Genomic DNA, 16,686 nt, shown 5'->3' on the forward strand with positions numbered 1-16,686 from the left:
TGTCTTGCTATTTCATCCTTCACGACAGCTTCAAGCATTTTTCCGACTACAGATGTAAAGCTAATTGGCCGATAGTTGTCCATCTTCTGCCTACATCCCTTTTTAAAAAGTGACATGACATTTGCTGTCTTCCAATCTGCCGGGACCTGCTCAGAATCCAGAGAATTTTGGTAAATGACTACCAACATATCGACTATAACTCCTGCCGTTTCCTTCAGTACCCTGGGATGCATCCGATCAGGAACAGAGGATTTATCCACTTTCAGTCCCATGAGTTTGCTCATCAGTATATCTTTTTAACTATTAATTTATTGAGGCCTTCATCTCCCTTTGCATCCCTATCACCATTCTTTGGCATGCTGGACATGTCTTCCACCATGAAGACTGACACAAAATATCTGTTCAATGCCTAGGCTATTTCCTCATCACTCAATATCAATTTTTCATTCTCATCTTTCGAGGGACCTATATTGACTCTAGCCACCCTCTTCAGTTTTATGTATTTATAAATTTTTTGGCTATCTGTTTTTAAATTTTGTGCTAATTTACCTTCATAACCCTTCCCTTTCCTTATTTCCTGTTTAGTTGTCTTTTGCTGCTTTTTAAAGTTTTCCCAATTCTCCAGTTTCCACTACTCTTGGCTACTTTGTAAACGAGCTTTTAATTTTTTACTTTCCTTAGTTAACCAAGATTGACTCTTCCCTCTCTTATTGTCCTTATTTTTAATGGGAATATATTTTTGTTGAGCACTTTGAAAAATCTCTTGAAAGGCTTCCACTGTTCTGCCAACTAGCCTGTGCTCCCAGACCACGCTGATAAATCCTCCCTCATCCGGTTGTAGTCTCCCCTGTTCAAGCATAATACATTAATTTTAGATCTAACTATTGCACCCTCCATCTGTATGAGAATGCAATCATACTATGATCGCTTTTTCCAAGAGGGTCCTAAGTACTAGATTGTTAATTTTACCTATCTCATTGCACAATACTAGATCTAAAATAGCATTCTCCCTTGTTGGTTCTTAAACATGCTGCTCAAGAAAGTTATCCCAGATACATTCTAAGAAGTCATCCTCCAGACTCTCTCGACCAACTTGATTTTCCCAATCTACATGAAAGTTAAAGTCCCAATGACAACAGCCACTCTGTTCTTGTGTGTCTCAGCTATCTCTCGGTTAATTGCCTGTGCCACTGTGCTATTGTTATTTGGTGGGCAACAGACAACACCCACCAGTGATTTTCTTTTTCCTTTTCTATTCTTAATGTCTACCCAGATGGACTCCAGGAAGAACTCCCTTGCTTTTCCTCAATTTATGCCGCAGGATCATTTGCGTCCACCCAAGAAGACAAATGAAGCTTTCATATAATCTATCCGAAATTTGTTCGCACAGTTCTACCTCAGTCCAAATTAAAACATGGACCTGGATTATGTGCTCAAGTATTTTTGATTTAACACCTGTTGATTCAGACATGACAGCAATGGTTGATTCCGAAGGAGTACAATTTACTGACTCAAATAAAGCTCTTCCATGAAGGAATGATAGGTGTTTACCTTAAGGGAGACATTTAATGTGTTATAAATGGCTGTAAAAATTAACATAATTTAAAAGTTTAATCAGTTTTCTTCCCTTATACATCTAATTTATTTAGAATCCACATTTAATTAAAAAAAATGGAATAAGAGTTAAATTTTGTTTGCTACATCAGTAAAAGATAGGCACTGAAAATGAATTCCACAGATCACTGGGTTTTGATCAAAGTATTGCATTCAATTTTCACCAGCTCTGAATTTATATATTTTGGACATATTCAAATATACATAATACAAATAATTCAGCCTTGTAATGATAAAAAAAAGTTTGCTTTCCTTCAAACATTTGAATCTTGTGATGCTTAAATTCATATTTAAATGAAATCTGCACAAAGAGGTGGTATTAGTTCAAATATGTTCAGTGAAATCAATAGTAGGAGTAATCAAATCCTGTCATCCCAAAAGTAATTACTCTGTTCAATATCTGTTTTTTTTAAATGAAGTATTGACAAGGTGAAAAATTTTAAATATCAAGAAGGATCAAAAAGTGTGGATAGAGTGATAGGCAAAATACAAAACAATTCAACTGACACAAATGTCACCTGAAGTATTTATAACAAAAATTGGTAGTTTAAAAAAAAATCACAGAAATAAAAGTTGCCACTTTGAAAATTAGCAATATTTATAAGAGTTGAAATTATTCAATGTTCTATTGATATCCATGAACTAAATAGCAATAAAATTAAGCAAAAATACCCTGGCATACCTTGCTATGAGGATCTGCAAACATCCTTGTGAAGATTTCACATAATCTTTTCAATTCAACACGACTGTGGGGAATAATGTTCGATAAATTAACAATTCAGTAAAACTTGTAAACATAAATATATGGTAAATTTGATTTATTTATCTACCTTAATCTCCGTTGGTTCTTCAGTAAGTTCTGTAAACCTAGGAGGCCCTCCTTCCTTTCAGAAAAATTGGTGCTTGCACAGCGGTTAAGGACCTCAGCTACATCTTCAGTCTGACGCATGTATGTAGGGATGCTACCATTTCGAGAACTGTAGGAACGCTCAGAGCAAACGCTGGATGCATCACTGTTGGCATCATCATCTGAATATATTCCATATGATTCATACCGTTTCCTTGTTGGCTTTTTCTGTAATGTATCAGGACACAACAGACTCATTCACTTTTCCCACAAGGAAAAGGCTGAAAATTAATTTGCTTTAAGTTGACTTACAATTTACTGACAGGTGCAAATGAATTCACTTTAACAATCATCCAAAAAAATTCCTCAATATTTGCCTAATTTATCAAAAAATTAACTGCTGATTAAGTAAGCTTTCAATTCTGCACTTACTACCATGGTATCAGAAGCTTTGTTTTACTTAAAAAAATAATATAAGAGGATACTTTCAGAATTTACAATTAATTTGACTTTATAGAACAATTTTTAACAGAAATATAGAAAAAATCCACAGTACATTGAAGTTTCATAAGTTTAATAAATGCTGTAAAACATTCACACTCCACTTTTTTTTACACAAGTTACCATTTCTAGGAATAAGAGGTTTGTTAACATGTGAGCTACATTATTTAGCTGGCCACATTCGATTTCAGCCTAATTCCATTCATGTTGAAATTAAAGTAAATTTAATTGTAATTGCAGAAAGATTAATTGCTCTTTGGAAATCTCAGAATTTAAGTCAGCACCCTTTTGTCTAATTACAAAATGAGGAATCATCAGTCTGTGCTTTCAGCTGACACACCTGATGCAAAATATAATGCATTACTACATGAATGCTACTTTATTTGGTGATTTTTTTTCTTCCCCACCAAGGAGATGCTGTTATTATCACCCAAAGAAAAAGTATTGAAATATAGCTGCAAACATCAGAAGGAAATTTGTTTTAAGCACATTCAATAATGTAACTTCCAATAAATATGCAAAGAAAGAGCAACATTTGGCCTATGAACCTCGTAGGCCATAAAAGTCAGTATCCTTGATAGCAAATTAACAGTATATTTTAATATTGTAGAATAGAATAAATTGCATGACTGTTAACCTCAGGTCAATACCATGAATGATAAATTTAAATTATTCCTCAGCTTTCATTGTTTACATTAATGTGTGATCGTGCATATCAACAAAACCTCTTGCGATTTTGATATATAGTAAAATCCCTGGAATTCAAGCAACAGGCAAAAAAAACGGAGAAAATAAAAAGGTAAAAAATACGAACTGTTTAAAATCGATGTCCCCCTTGTGATTAGTTCACCAATCATGCAACATGCAATCTCAAACAACCAGCGAATTCACCTATCCAGCATCTACTAATCCCGATAGGTCCCATATACCAGGAGCTTTATTTACTGTATTAGGCATTATATCATGAAAGACTTTCAGAAAATTCAGGGGTATATTTAAGTTAAAGATTTGAAAGCCAGCTGTTAACCATCTCGTCTAAGGAAATCACTATTTAATGTCAACCTATAATGTTGAATTTGATTACTGAAAAATTGTGAAAGCATGACATTAAATTCTTTATTTACAAATCGTCATGGAAAGAAGGGTACCTCTACCTTACTCCGTATGTCTCCTAGGAGCTGAAGGCAATTTTTGGAAAAGAAAATCAGAATAAGACTACGATCGTTAATAATATTTATCATTTTAGACAAATACGATGATAAAAGAAGTCAAAACAGAAACCAAAATGGTACAAATTCGAAAAGCTGAATATGCAAATATATGAAAAATAGTAAGAGCTTATTCACACCAAATTCTAATGCTGAATTTTTACAGATAAGTGACAAAAATATAACAGTTCAAAATTTCAATATAAATTCATCCCTTTGTGATGAATTTATCTCATTTAGCTCATATCAGGTAATACTTTCCAAATTTTACATTGTCTTTCAAAAGTAGCCCATACATTACTGGAATATATCAATAGCTGAAGTGTATCCTTGGAAAATGCTATTATTTGTAATGGGTCATTCAAAAAATAAAGTTTAGAAACTCTCATTTAATATTTATTTGTTGAGATACAGGTACCAATAGTATGTGGTACTTTTCTTATCTGCCCTGGATGATGATGAATCATCCACATGAAATGTTGCTGTCCTTCTCACGAAGATACTCCCATTGCTGTGGGGCAGCAAGTCCCAAGATTTAGACCCAAAGATGACAAATGCTTCCAAGTCAAGATGATGTGCAACTGGCAGGGACACTTCATGTACCTACTGCCTTGTCTTTCATGATATGACTCTAAACAAGTTAGGTCTACATTTTTTGAATTTTATAAGAATTAAGGGTCATCTTGATGAATACGATAATATGGTCTTAATGAGGGGGAAAGAGAGGATCAAATTCCTATGTTTTCACTGGTGGGAGAGATTTGACCAATGGGACTTGCTGACCTTTAAAACCAAGATGATATGGATATTTTCAGTCATGTGGTCCAGTGATTTTCTTTGCCTCAGAGAATTGTGGAGGCCAGCTTACTCTAAGTATTTAAAATGATGGTAATTTTTACTTTGAAAGATTCAGGGACTCCGTGTTAGGAGAATTTGGCAAAGAGCAAGTGTTGAGGCTTTGGATAAATCAATCATGATCATATTGAATGGTAAAGCAAGCTGCAGAGAGCAGGAGACCTATTACTCATTCCATTTCCTTGTGTTCTGAGGAGGTTCTGTTGGAAAAACCAAGGCAAGTAACTGGTGTACATTTTAGATGAAGGAATATTTAGGAGTAGTTGAGGGTGGCCATCAAGCAGTTTGCTTTCCCATGGATGGTATCAAGCTTCATGTGCGTTGCTATGTTTAAGCAGGAAAGTGTTCTATCATACTTCCAATTAATGTCCAGTAGTTGGTGAAACAGTTTTATGATGTCTGGATATGAGTCACTTATTCAGTTGGCTCTTGAATTTATGTGGCTGAATCAGTTGAGTTTCTGTTCATTGGTGACTCCCATAATGTTAATGGTGGGGAATGTTTGATAATGCCATTCAATGTCAAGGGTAGTTGTTTGGAATGCCTCATTATACAGATAGTCATTGGCTGGATTTTTGTTGGACAAGTGTAACTTGTTGCTTGTCAACCCATACCAGCACGTTGTCTGGATCCCGCTTTAAGCAAGCCTGGAGCACTTCATTTGGTCAATTCATCAATGGAATTAAATATTGTCAAATGATCAGTGAACATTTGAAATAGTTACAGGGGCAAGCAATTTGGCAGTTCGAACTTGCTTCACTATTCATCAAATCATACCCACCTTCTATCTCAACACAATTTTCCTGCACTATCCCCGAATCATCTATCCCCAAATTGCTGGATTCTTTTAATATTGAATTTTTTTGGTAAACAATAGGGAGGTAAGAGCAATAGGAAAGGAGACATGGGGGGTGGTGTGGTGGTTGGTTAACGGAAAGTGGACAAGTCAATGTTAATGCCATCCGGTTGGAGGGTGCCCAGGTGGAATACGAGGTGTTATTCCTCCAATTTGCAAGTGGTCTCAGTCTGGTAGTGCATGAGACCATGGACAGACATGTCAAGAAGGGAATGATTGGGGTAATGAAATGGGTGGCCACTGGGAGATCTCCACTATTGTGGCAGACAGAACTGAGGTGTGCAATTAAGTGATCTCCCAGTCTGCGACCAGCCTATCTGATGTAGAGAAATCCACAACAAGAACAATGAATGCAGAAGATGACCCCTGCTGATTCATGTGAAGTGCTGTTTCACTTATAAGGACTATGTGGGGGCCCTTAACAACACCTCTTATTATATCTAGGCACCCTCCAACCAGATGGCATTATCATTAACTAGTCCAATTTCTCTTAATCAACAGCCCACACCCTCTCCTTCTGTCTCCTTTCCTCTAGCTCTGCCTCTTGGTCTTCCCTTTTCCCTCTCTCTCCTTTACCCCAGCTTTGCATTCATAGAGCAACCCTGCCCCTTTCAATTGTCACCTTCCATTTTAGATCTGTACTTTTCCCCTTGCCATTTCTTTTATTCAGGCAGTGCTTGCTTTTGTTCACACCTTGAAGAAGGGCTCAAGCCCAAAACCTCCAATGAATGCTGTGAGACCTGCTGAGTTCCTCCAGCATTTCTGTGTTTCAATCAATTCAGTGACTGGTCTCCACAAACTTTGGGTAAGAGTAGTGGTTTTCAAACTGCTCCCCTAAACTCACATTCCACCTGAACCAATCCCTATGTCATAAATGCTCTGTGATTAGTAAGGGATTGCTGAAGGTGGTATGTGAGTGGAAAGAAAAAGTTTGAAAACTACTGTTTTAATCGTACTTAATTAACTTGTCATGTGCACGGTTTTGTAACTCCAAAGCAAATGGGCCAATGACAATTCTTTTCAAGCAAAATATTTCAGTAACAATTGGGTCTAGAGCAGTGGTTCTCAACCTTCCCTTCTCACTCACATACCACTTTAAGTAATCCCCTACTAATCACAGAGCACATATGACATAGGGATTATTTAAGATGGAATGTGAATTTTGGGGGGGGAGGGGCCAATTTGAAAACCACTGGGTAAGAGAATTCCAAACAAATTCTCTTTCTCAGTCTTAAATGGACTACCCCTTATTCTAACTCTGTAACTCCTCTCTGTGATACCTGGTTCTTGACTCCTTTGTCAGGGGAAAGACCCACCCTGTTGAGCCCTTAAGAATTTTGTTATATTGCATTTTTATTAAGTGACAACATTGTTTAACGGGTTTAATGTATCTTATAGATTGAACTTCAAATAAATGGGAAAGGGGGTGAGGGAGGGAGGGAAGGGAGGGGGGAAAAGGGGGAGAAAATGACTATATATTCAAGAGAAAAAATGTCTGTATGTATCTTGGTCAATATGGTTTATAGTGTGAAAAATAAAAAAATTAAAAAAAAAGAATTTTGTTACATTGCAATGAGATCATCTCTCATTCTTTTCAATGTTAAGAAGTGAAACTTAGTTTACTTTATCTCTCCTTGTATGGAAAAACATGCCACCCTTGCAACTCGTTATGGTAAATAATTCTTTTCATAAAGGGTCTTTGAGCTGAAATATTAACATTGCTTATTTTTCCTTTCTTGCTGCCCATCTTGCTAAGCAATTCCAGCATTTACTGTGTCTATATGGGAGCTACCAGACTATAATTGAATCTGCCTAAATACCATGAATACAATAACATGTCTCCTGATTCTCCAAATAGTTTTAAACATTTTTTTAGTATATATCAGGAGTGCAATGAAATACTCTCCTTAGAAATGGATAACTAAGTACCAAAAACACTTTGAAAACCTTGATTCAATCCAGGATAAATCAGCCTATTTGATTAACACTCCAATCCCTACTTAAAATATTTTATTCCTCCATTAATGGAACCATATGGCAGCAGTGCATTTTGACTACAAAATGCATTGCAGTTAATCCAAGAGGTAAATTGGAGCTCAGCTCCTAAAAGTTGCACCCCTTTCAACAAAATGGATAATCACATCTGTTGCATGGAACTTTTATGCTCACAGATGATCTGTTCTTTAAAAGATCACTATTCTTTCTCTGTTATGGGGTCCAAACACAGAAATAGACCACACAGACTGCATTCTAAAGTGGGATTGCCTCCTCTAAGGCAATCACACATGGACACTTACTGCTTGTCTTGCCAATGGCACTAACATTCTTTACATGATTTAAAGTTATGAACTTGCTAGAGAAACTTGAGCTATTTTCATCTTTTCTGGAAAAAAGAGTCCTGCGGTCTGGGAGACAAATGGCAAGCTTTTGTTGTGGGACAGCAGATAACAATGGCAGCAAATTATGTTCAAACATGAAAGAACACAATCTTTATCAATTGTTACATTGTTTTAATCACAGCTGTTAAAAAATATATCATAAAGTAATAGAATCACAGAAAAATACAGCACAGGAACAGACCCTTCATCCCATCCAAATGTCCATGCTTAACCTGATGTTGGAAAATGGAACAGTGGAGGAAACCCACATGGCAACAGGGAAAAAATGTAATCTCAACACAGAGTTGAACCCAGGTCTCTGGTACTCTTGGCCAGCTGTTCTCAACAGGGGCCCTATGCCCTCCCATTCTTCCCAATTACCCCATCTCCACCCACCCACCCTGCTGTGGGCCTGAGCACATTAAATAAAAGCCTTGTTTACTTTTCATCTCAGGTAACATCAATATTTTTAAAAAGATTTTTTGATGTAGATGGTAGGAGAGAAGAACTGAAGAAATCAAAACCGCTGCTTCACAGGGAAGGCGGGGGGGGGGGGCGGGGGGGCATTAACTTTGAACAGAGTTCTAAAGGGACCAAAGTGGAAAAAAGGTTGAAAGTGGCTGCTCTGGACAACAGCCCCACCTGCGCTAAACATTTTGCACAAGTAGAGACATATGTTAATAATGAGCAAAAAGCAACCATGAAGGATAGTTGATTCTTCCAAATTTGCCAGATTCTCAAAAATCTTCAAGTGAAGCTCAAATCTTGCAAGCTTTGGCCAATGGGAAGAAAATACACCAATCATAAATTAAAGATAATAAACAGCTCTGAAAAAACTGAGTAATAACACCACGTTTAAAAAGTTCTTCTATCTCCATCCCCCAATACAGAAAACTGAGTATCCTGTGGTGTGTGAAAAATATTTCATGATACTGATATTTTGTATTGATGCTCATCTGAATTGAGATGATGAATGGGAAACAACTGACCACATAAATTAGCAATACATACCAAAGCATCTGCAACAGCTTCCTCTACATCAGATCCTGTATTGAGAACTCGCATGGCACTCACTGATGCAGACAATTTACTTGTCTGATTAAACCCATAGCGATCAGACCCTGCTGTTTAATTAGCAAGAAAGAAAAGCAAATTGAAGCGCTCATACACAAGTTTAACATGTCCTTCATTCTTCAGGAGTAAAAAAAAATGAAATGGGATATCAATTCAGATTTTTCAAGGAAAAAAACAATGAAATAAAACAAATGGCCACATGTATAACACGCTGTGACTGTTTCAAAAAGCTCAAAGATAGTAAACAGAAAACAATTGAAAGGTTTTGACTTATTGCAATTTTAACATGCAGTGTTTTTTTCCCTTAAAATAATGCAGTTAATGGAAATGGAGAACGATGTTCTATGACGGACTCACTAATATCTGTTGCAAATGAAAAGAGCCATCAGATATGCTGCATGTCATCTCTGTTCAATGAATTACAAGCTGTTAGAGCAGTGATTCTCAACCTTTTTCTTTCCAGTCATACCTCTTTAAGTATTCCCTATGCCATAAGTGCTCTGTGATTAGAAAGGGATTGCTTAAGGTGATATGTGGGTGGAAAGAAAAAGGTTTGAAAACCACTGTTTTAATTGTACCTAATTGACTCATTATGTGAATGGTTTCATAACTCCAAAGGAAATGGGCCAATGACAATTTTTCTCAAGCAAAATATTTCAGTAACAATTGGGTCTAGAGCAGTGATTCTCAACCTTCCCCTCCCACTTACAGACCACTTTAAGCAATCCCTTACTAATCACAGAGCACTTATGTCATAGGGATTACTTAAAGTGGCATGTAAGTGGAAAGAAAAAGGTTGAGAACCACTGAGTTAAGAAATTCCAGATCAGATATATTCCATATGGAAAGGTCACTAAAAAAAGCAAAGGGTCTGTAGATGTTGGGATTTTATCTGACTGTAAGCATGGATGCATTCATGATCCAAGGAATAAATCGTCTTGCCACAAGCAAACTTCTCCACCTACATCCTATGGACAGTTGGCCCAGAACACTTGCCTTAACAACTCCTGTAACCATGTCTTGGGTTACAATCATGATTCTTTGTCCTTGTGGAGATTGATTTTGATCACAGTAGTTGCATTTTTATTATCTATTCCACAAAGCTTTGGATCTTGTTGTTATGAAACGAAGATCATACTCTGGTTAAAACCATGTGGTAACTGGTGGTCAGTGGCCATTCTGCATAAAAGAAACATGCTACTATCTTTAATTATTGGAAAGCAAGTTACCCTAAACCCCATGGGGCTGCCTGAGATGAGGATTGATTCCAACTTGCATAATGTCTCTCTTCTCTGAATTACCGTAGTTCTTCATTTTGCTGGAGACCTCTGAAGGCATATTTTATCAAATGAGTCTTCAAAAAACAGTCAGTAATACAGCTGGAATAATGTGGGACTTGTTGAAAAAGCCACTGCAACCTGCGCAATAAGTAGCTTTCTTGTGGAATAAATCAAATTAGCTGAAAACTGAAATGTTGGAAATCTTGGGTGGAACCTAAAATAGACCTTACATGGTTCATGCAGCAAATGCTCTGTGCTTGTATTGGCTTTTGGCATCTTGAGCCCCTACTCCTGATCAGAAACAAATGTGGTAGGACTCCAGAACTTTGATCTGAAACTACATTGTGATTCGTTTGTTTTTTTTATGGATTTAATCCTGTGCTGTAGATTCACAAAATTTCAACTTATTATGTTCATATGTCATAACTCAACATATGTAGCTTCACCCTCTCTCAAGGCTAGGATCATTTGCATGCTGTGATGAAATAAAATTTTGCTTCTGAAGGCATCACTTTGTAAATGTTGAGTTCTCAGCTGCTAGACATGTCCTTTATCTTTTTTCATTGTTTAGTTCCACACAAAATTATGTAGTGTATCTCAGCGCAAAAAATGCAATTTCATCTGAACACAGTTGTCGAACAATTAGTTCTACAGTTGATTGAATCCACAACAGAAATGTTGCAAAGGATGAAGTGAAGTGGGTTTATCCCTCGTGTTTGCTCTCTCACCGATGCAGGCCCAATTTGGCATCCATGCTTGGCACCACTCAGCAGGACAAATCAGTACCAGTGGACCACATACTTTGCTTTTAGTTGGTATTGCCATTGATTCTTCTAAGTGATAATCAACATGAGGAAGCATTGATTATCAGCTTCAGGAGGGTGGTAGGTAGTAATCAGTAGGAAGATTTCTTGCTCATGTTTAAAAAGATGTCATATGGCTTCATGGAGTCCAGAAGCAATGTCAAGCATTCCCAGAATCATACAAACTTGTGTGCAATTCATTCCCAGGGATAATAGAAACCATAGTTCAGTATGACCATGCCATTATTAAGATGTACCTCTCTCAATTTTAGGGCAAAACATCAAGATTTTCAAGATTACAGGGTTGATGTGATCAAGTGTTTTGCCAAATCAAGTGCTGAGGGTGATGAAAAATAGACCAAATGGATATATTCATATTATTTAACTCATATGAATTGCTGCAGCATGTCTGGAGAAAAGTATGAATGCTTTGGGTAAGGAGCTCCAGGAATTGAGTCCTTTTAATGAAGTAATAACAATATATTTTTCAGGCAGGAGAATGAGAAAGGTAGTTTGCATGTGCATCTGCTGGCCCTGTCCTTCTCATGCAGAAATCACCAATTTTGAGGGTACTATGGGATATCATAATTATCTTGTTTTGTTCAGTTTGTGGATGGGTGACATTGCATACAAGGTGCACCAGAGATGTGGGCAGCAAATGTTTTGATGGATGGGACACCAATCAAGAGGCTGGTTTTTCCTGGTACTGATTTATTTTAAACAATGCAGGAGATGCACACATTCAGGCTACCGAGAACCATAAAATAATGCCTCCAATGTGCTGTAATGGAAATGATTTGTGAAGATATAAATTATTTGTTGCAGAAGCAACAGCGTCCATGTAGACTATTCAGTTCCATTTCTGGTCAAAGAAAACTCCCAGGATTTCAAGAGAGGGGAATTCAGCAATGGTAATGTCCTGAATGTCAGAGTCAAATATGTTGTGTATGCACTCACACAATTAAGTCTCGGAGACATGATGCTTTCTCATCCTTTCCTTCTATTTGACTAACCTGGCTAATGACACACAGGGTTTTATATATATGGAAGGGTGACATCATGACGTGGGTGTCATGATGTCCAGCAGAGGGCGGGCTTATACCCAACAAGAAAGTTGACTCGCATTTGTCCCCTTGAATTTTAGTGTCACAAATATCACATGCGACATCAGCTCATGTTTGAACATTATGCAACTTTTGCTAAATGAAGGCATATATTTGGTTTACTGAGAGATTGTGAATGAAATTGAGAAATGTGTCATCATCAATTGCAAATGTGATTTACTTTTGATTTTAAGGTGGAAACCTTTTGGTTTTATCGTGTAAAGATGATCACTGATGAAGCAGTTGAGCCTAAGACATTGTTTGGAAGAATTTCTGCACTGAGGAATGGGTGAAGTGACTAATCTCCACTATCAAAAACCAACTTCTTTTGCATGAGCTAAGCGATAACCAGAGTTGTTTGACCAGAGTTTATTATTCCCATATTTCCTCAAATTGGAGATTGATGTCAAAGGCAGTCACTCTCAATTTCTGTGGAATTAAGCATTTTTGTCTTCGGCTTGTCACAATTGAATTAAAGTCAGTGTGGTTTTGGCAGATTTGAAAGTGAGCACTGTTGTTAAGCCTTTCCACTACATATCGATCATTAAAAGTGGGTGGATGAGGACATTAATCAGCTAGATTTGACATGTCCTTTTTGTGAATTTTCTGCAAGACTGGATCAAGATTAGTGTTGTAGCAACACTGAAACACAACTGGCTGCAGGGGTAATTGGTCCCAGACATCATCTTCAGTGCTGCAGCTCATCCTCTCTGGTCCCATAGCCTTTGCTGTATCCAGCACACTCAGCTCCTTCTTCATAATCACTTGGGAGTAAATCAAATTGGCTAAAGACTATTTTGTGTGATAATAGGCTAAGAAAAAGAAGCTGAAATAGATCATCCAGTTGGTACCCTGGCTGAAGTTGTGTTATGAGTGCTTCAGCCTTAATATTTGTTCTAACATGCATAGTTCCTCCATGCATGGCAATATTCTTGGAGCCCTTCCCACACTATCCTTCCCAGCTCTTTAGTTGTCCATCACCATTCACAGTTGGACATGCAATTCTACAGAGCTCAGTTCAGACTGTTGGTTGTGTGATCACTTAGTTTAGTCTGGAAGAGATGGTTCCAGGCAGTCTATTAAAATGGTATTGGCATACTTTACAATACATGGCAATTGAGGCATAACATACTTTGGGGAAGGTCTAGAAACTCCAATCAGTAAAAGCATAAGCCAAATTTGAATTGCATCTGGATGGTTGATTAAATTTGTTATGTGAAAGAACAGCCCTTTAGTTATAATATCTAATATTTATAGTGTAACATTGTGTAAAAATCAAAGGAGGGAAAAAAAGCATACTGGAGGTCAAATTAAATAATTTTGTAAGGTGATAGATATGTACATTTCAGTAGCAATGTGCAAAACTAAATAATTCTGCAACCAAAGTGCAATTTTTAATGATACAACCAACTACTTTGATGAGAAAATAAAGATGATAATTTTAGGGACATGCCAACCAAGTAGTCAAATTAAAATGTTTGCATTTTACAGACATGAACATGCTGTGTATCGCCTTTTCACCTGAAGTTGAGTATGTATCTGAGCTGTAGAGAGCACCAGTTGATCTGGAGTGATGTCTGGAAGCTGTAAGTATAGGATGACATAAATCTTGTCTATTAGATTGGCAGCCCCTGAATACAGTTAAACATGATTTTATAGGTAAAGTTTTCACCATTCAGATTTTCAAAGTCAAAATTATGCTAACCTTTATTCTAAAATTAAACAAGCTGCCTGCTATGACACTGCTTTGTTCACTTGAAAGTTCAGAAGCACTCAAAAATGAACTGAGTTTCCCCTCTGTTGCCCAATTGCTACTTGCCACTTAACAGAAAGCAGGTTTATCCTGTGAGATTATTTGGAGCAATGTAATAACCTCCAAATCATTTGTGGCATTTCCTGAATAGAATAAGCCAGTTTTCGCTTGGTTGCAACAAATAATTCCTCCTCTAATATCATCCATATGACAAACAGCAAGAGCAAGTTTGAATTAAACTATGCCAACCTATGTGGCTCATACACTTTCAGGGTGACTTGGGTTAGGTAATTAAATCACAAGGTATGATTAAAGTCTTCAGAGTGAACAGGAAATCTTTAAAAAGAAAGTATTTTTGCTCAATACAAAGTCAGGCAGATACACGTTAATTAACAATGGAAAAACTCCTGTAGAGCTGTTAACATTGTAAATTTCACTATCTTCAACCACAAAACCATAGACTTTGAAGCAATACAGTATGGAAATGGGTCTTTTGGCTCAACTTGTCCATGCTGACCAAATTGCCCATCTTAGAAGGTCCCATTTGTCTGCTATAGCCCATTTCCCTCCAAAACCTTTCTATCCATGTTCCTGTCCAAAGGGTTTTACATTCTGTAATTGTTCCCACCTCCACTTTGGCAGTTCATTCTATATATCCACCATCCTCTGGACTCATTTAAATCTTCCCCCTCACTTTACACCTATGCACTCCAGCTTTAGACTCACTTCTGGGGAACAGACTGTGACTGTTCACCTTATCTATGCCCCTGATAATTTTGTACAACTTTAAATTCTTAAGTTCACCCCCTCAGCCTCCTTTGGAATGAAAAATCCTTGCACATCCAGACTCTTCTTATAAATCAAGCCCTCCAGTTCCAGAAACATTTTCATGAATCTTCTTTTTAATGCCTCTTCCTGTTTAATGACATCCTTCCAAAAGCAAAGCAACCAGAACTGCACACAGTATTCCTGACTTATGTCTTGTATAATTTCAATGTGACATCCCAACTCCTGCACACAAAGTCCTGACTGATGAAGGCAAGTGGGTCAAAGGATTTCTTCATCATCCTGTGTACCAGTCTTGGCAATTTCAAGAATTTTTTTTCTTATACTGCTGTGGTGTGGATTGTGGAAAGTTATGTGACCCCTCTAATGTAACCTGGTGGGAGTGTGGATTGTGGAGGGCCATGGGAACTCTCAGTCTAGAACCTGATGGGAATGTCTATTATGGAGAGTCATGTGACCTCTCCATCTGGAACCTAGTCGGAAGTCGCATCACCTGCCAATCAAGGTTGGACTCTACCCACTCATTAGTGCACACCTGACCACTGCTCCTTTTAATCACCCAGCAATTAACTGGGCCAGACCTTCCAGCTTACTGTACTATTATGTTCACCACATCCAGTAGCTCTTTCACTTTTCCTCATTGGTCCTGTGACAAACTGTGCTCCAACTCCAGGTATGAACTGTGGACAACAATGGAGGAGTTGTTGGTATGGTGTGCACTACACAGGGATCGGGGCTGTTAGATAGCATTGGAACAATGCCCATGTTAGACAAGGAATGGCAGGAAGCGAATTGTAACCCTTAAATTTAAAATTTAGACATACAGCACAGTAACAAGCCATTTTGGCCCACGAGTCCGTGCTACCCAATTAACCTATCATAGTCCCTGGGGAAAACCCATGCAGACAAGGGGAGAATGTACAAACTCCTTACAGACAGCGCAGGATTCAAACCATGGTGCCAATCTCTGGCTCTGTAAAGGCATTGTGCTAAAATCGCTTCGCCAACTGTGCTGCTTTGGTTGTTATAAGTCTGTACACAGTTGCTAGTATCGGTAGTATTGGATCCAATGTGACTGGATTGTATTGTGTTTGCATGACTGTAAGCAGTTACAACAATCAGGTGTGTTAAGTCTGATGTGACTGATCATACTGAATTTGTTTGAGTGTAAGCAGTTGCTAGTATTGTTAGTATTAAGTCCAATGTAACTGATTATGTTTTGTGATCGACTGTGTGTGTGTGTGTGTTATCCCTATTGCAATCTCCTTATATCTGTTTTAATAAAGATTCTTCCTATGTCAAGCCTGTGTCCAGACTTGTTGCTCTTTGAACTCACAGAACTGTTCCCTTTCCACACAACAACGGCTAGGTCTTACTGTTTTACAATACCCTCCACGGCCCAACCATTTATAGCACAAATCCTGCCCTGGTTTGACAAACAAACATGCAACACCTTTCACTTGCCTGCATTGCAAGTTGACTACTGTCTCATTTATTCATTTGTGAATTAAGATAATTAAGATATTATATATCTTATTTGTAATCATTGAATTAGAACAGAAAATAATTTGTTTGTCTTCCCCTATCTGCTTCAGAATTAATTTGAACTGTTTTAGGATGCCATAATT

The 16,686-nt window shown here is 37.5% G+C and overlaps 1 protein-coding gene across 25 annotated transcripts in view; it reads right to left on the reverse strand.

Moving 5' to 3' along the window:
* The window catches only part of LOC138755198 (CLIP-associating protein 2-like), a 378,019-nt gene that overhangs the window by 119,272 nt on the left and 242,061 nt on the right, over nucleotides 1-16,686 (reverse strand). For 9 of the 25 annotated variants that reach the window (XM_069920713.1, XM_069920720.1, XM_069920709.1 and 6 more), the window contains 5 exons: nucleotides 14,041-14,103; nucleotides 9,271-9,383; nucleotides 4,111-4,140; nucleotides 2,445-2,689; nucleotides 2,297-2,360 (listed from right to left, as the gene is read on the reverse strand). In XM_069920713.1, coding sequence (XP_069776814.1) covers nucleotides 2,297-2,360; nucleotides 2,445-2,689; nucleotides 4,111-4,140; nucleotides 9,271-9,383; nucleotides 14,041-14,103 — 515 coding nt within the window. The remainder of the gene's footprint in view (nucleotides 1-2,296; nucleotides 2,361-2,444; nucleotides 2,690-4,110; nucleotides 4,141-9,270; nucleotides 9,384-14,040; nucleotides 14,104-16,686) is intronic. The other 16 variants (XM_069920727.1, XM_069920718.1, XM_069920716.1 and 13 more) reach the window with 6 other exon arrangements.

Source organism: Narcine bancroftii, chromosome 2 (assembly GCF_036971445.1).
Source record: "Narcine bancroftii isolate sNarBan1 chromosome 2, sNarBan1.hap1, whole genome shotgun sequence".
Lineage (NCBI taxonomy): Eukaryota > Metazoa > Chordata > Chondrichthyes > Torpediniformes > Narcinidae > Narcine > Narcine bancroftii.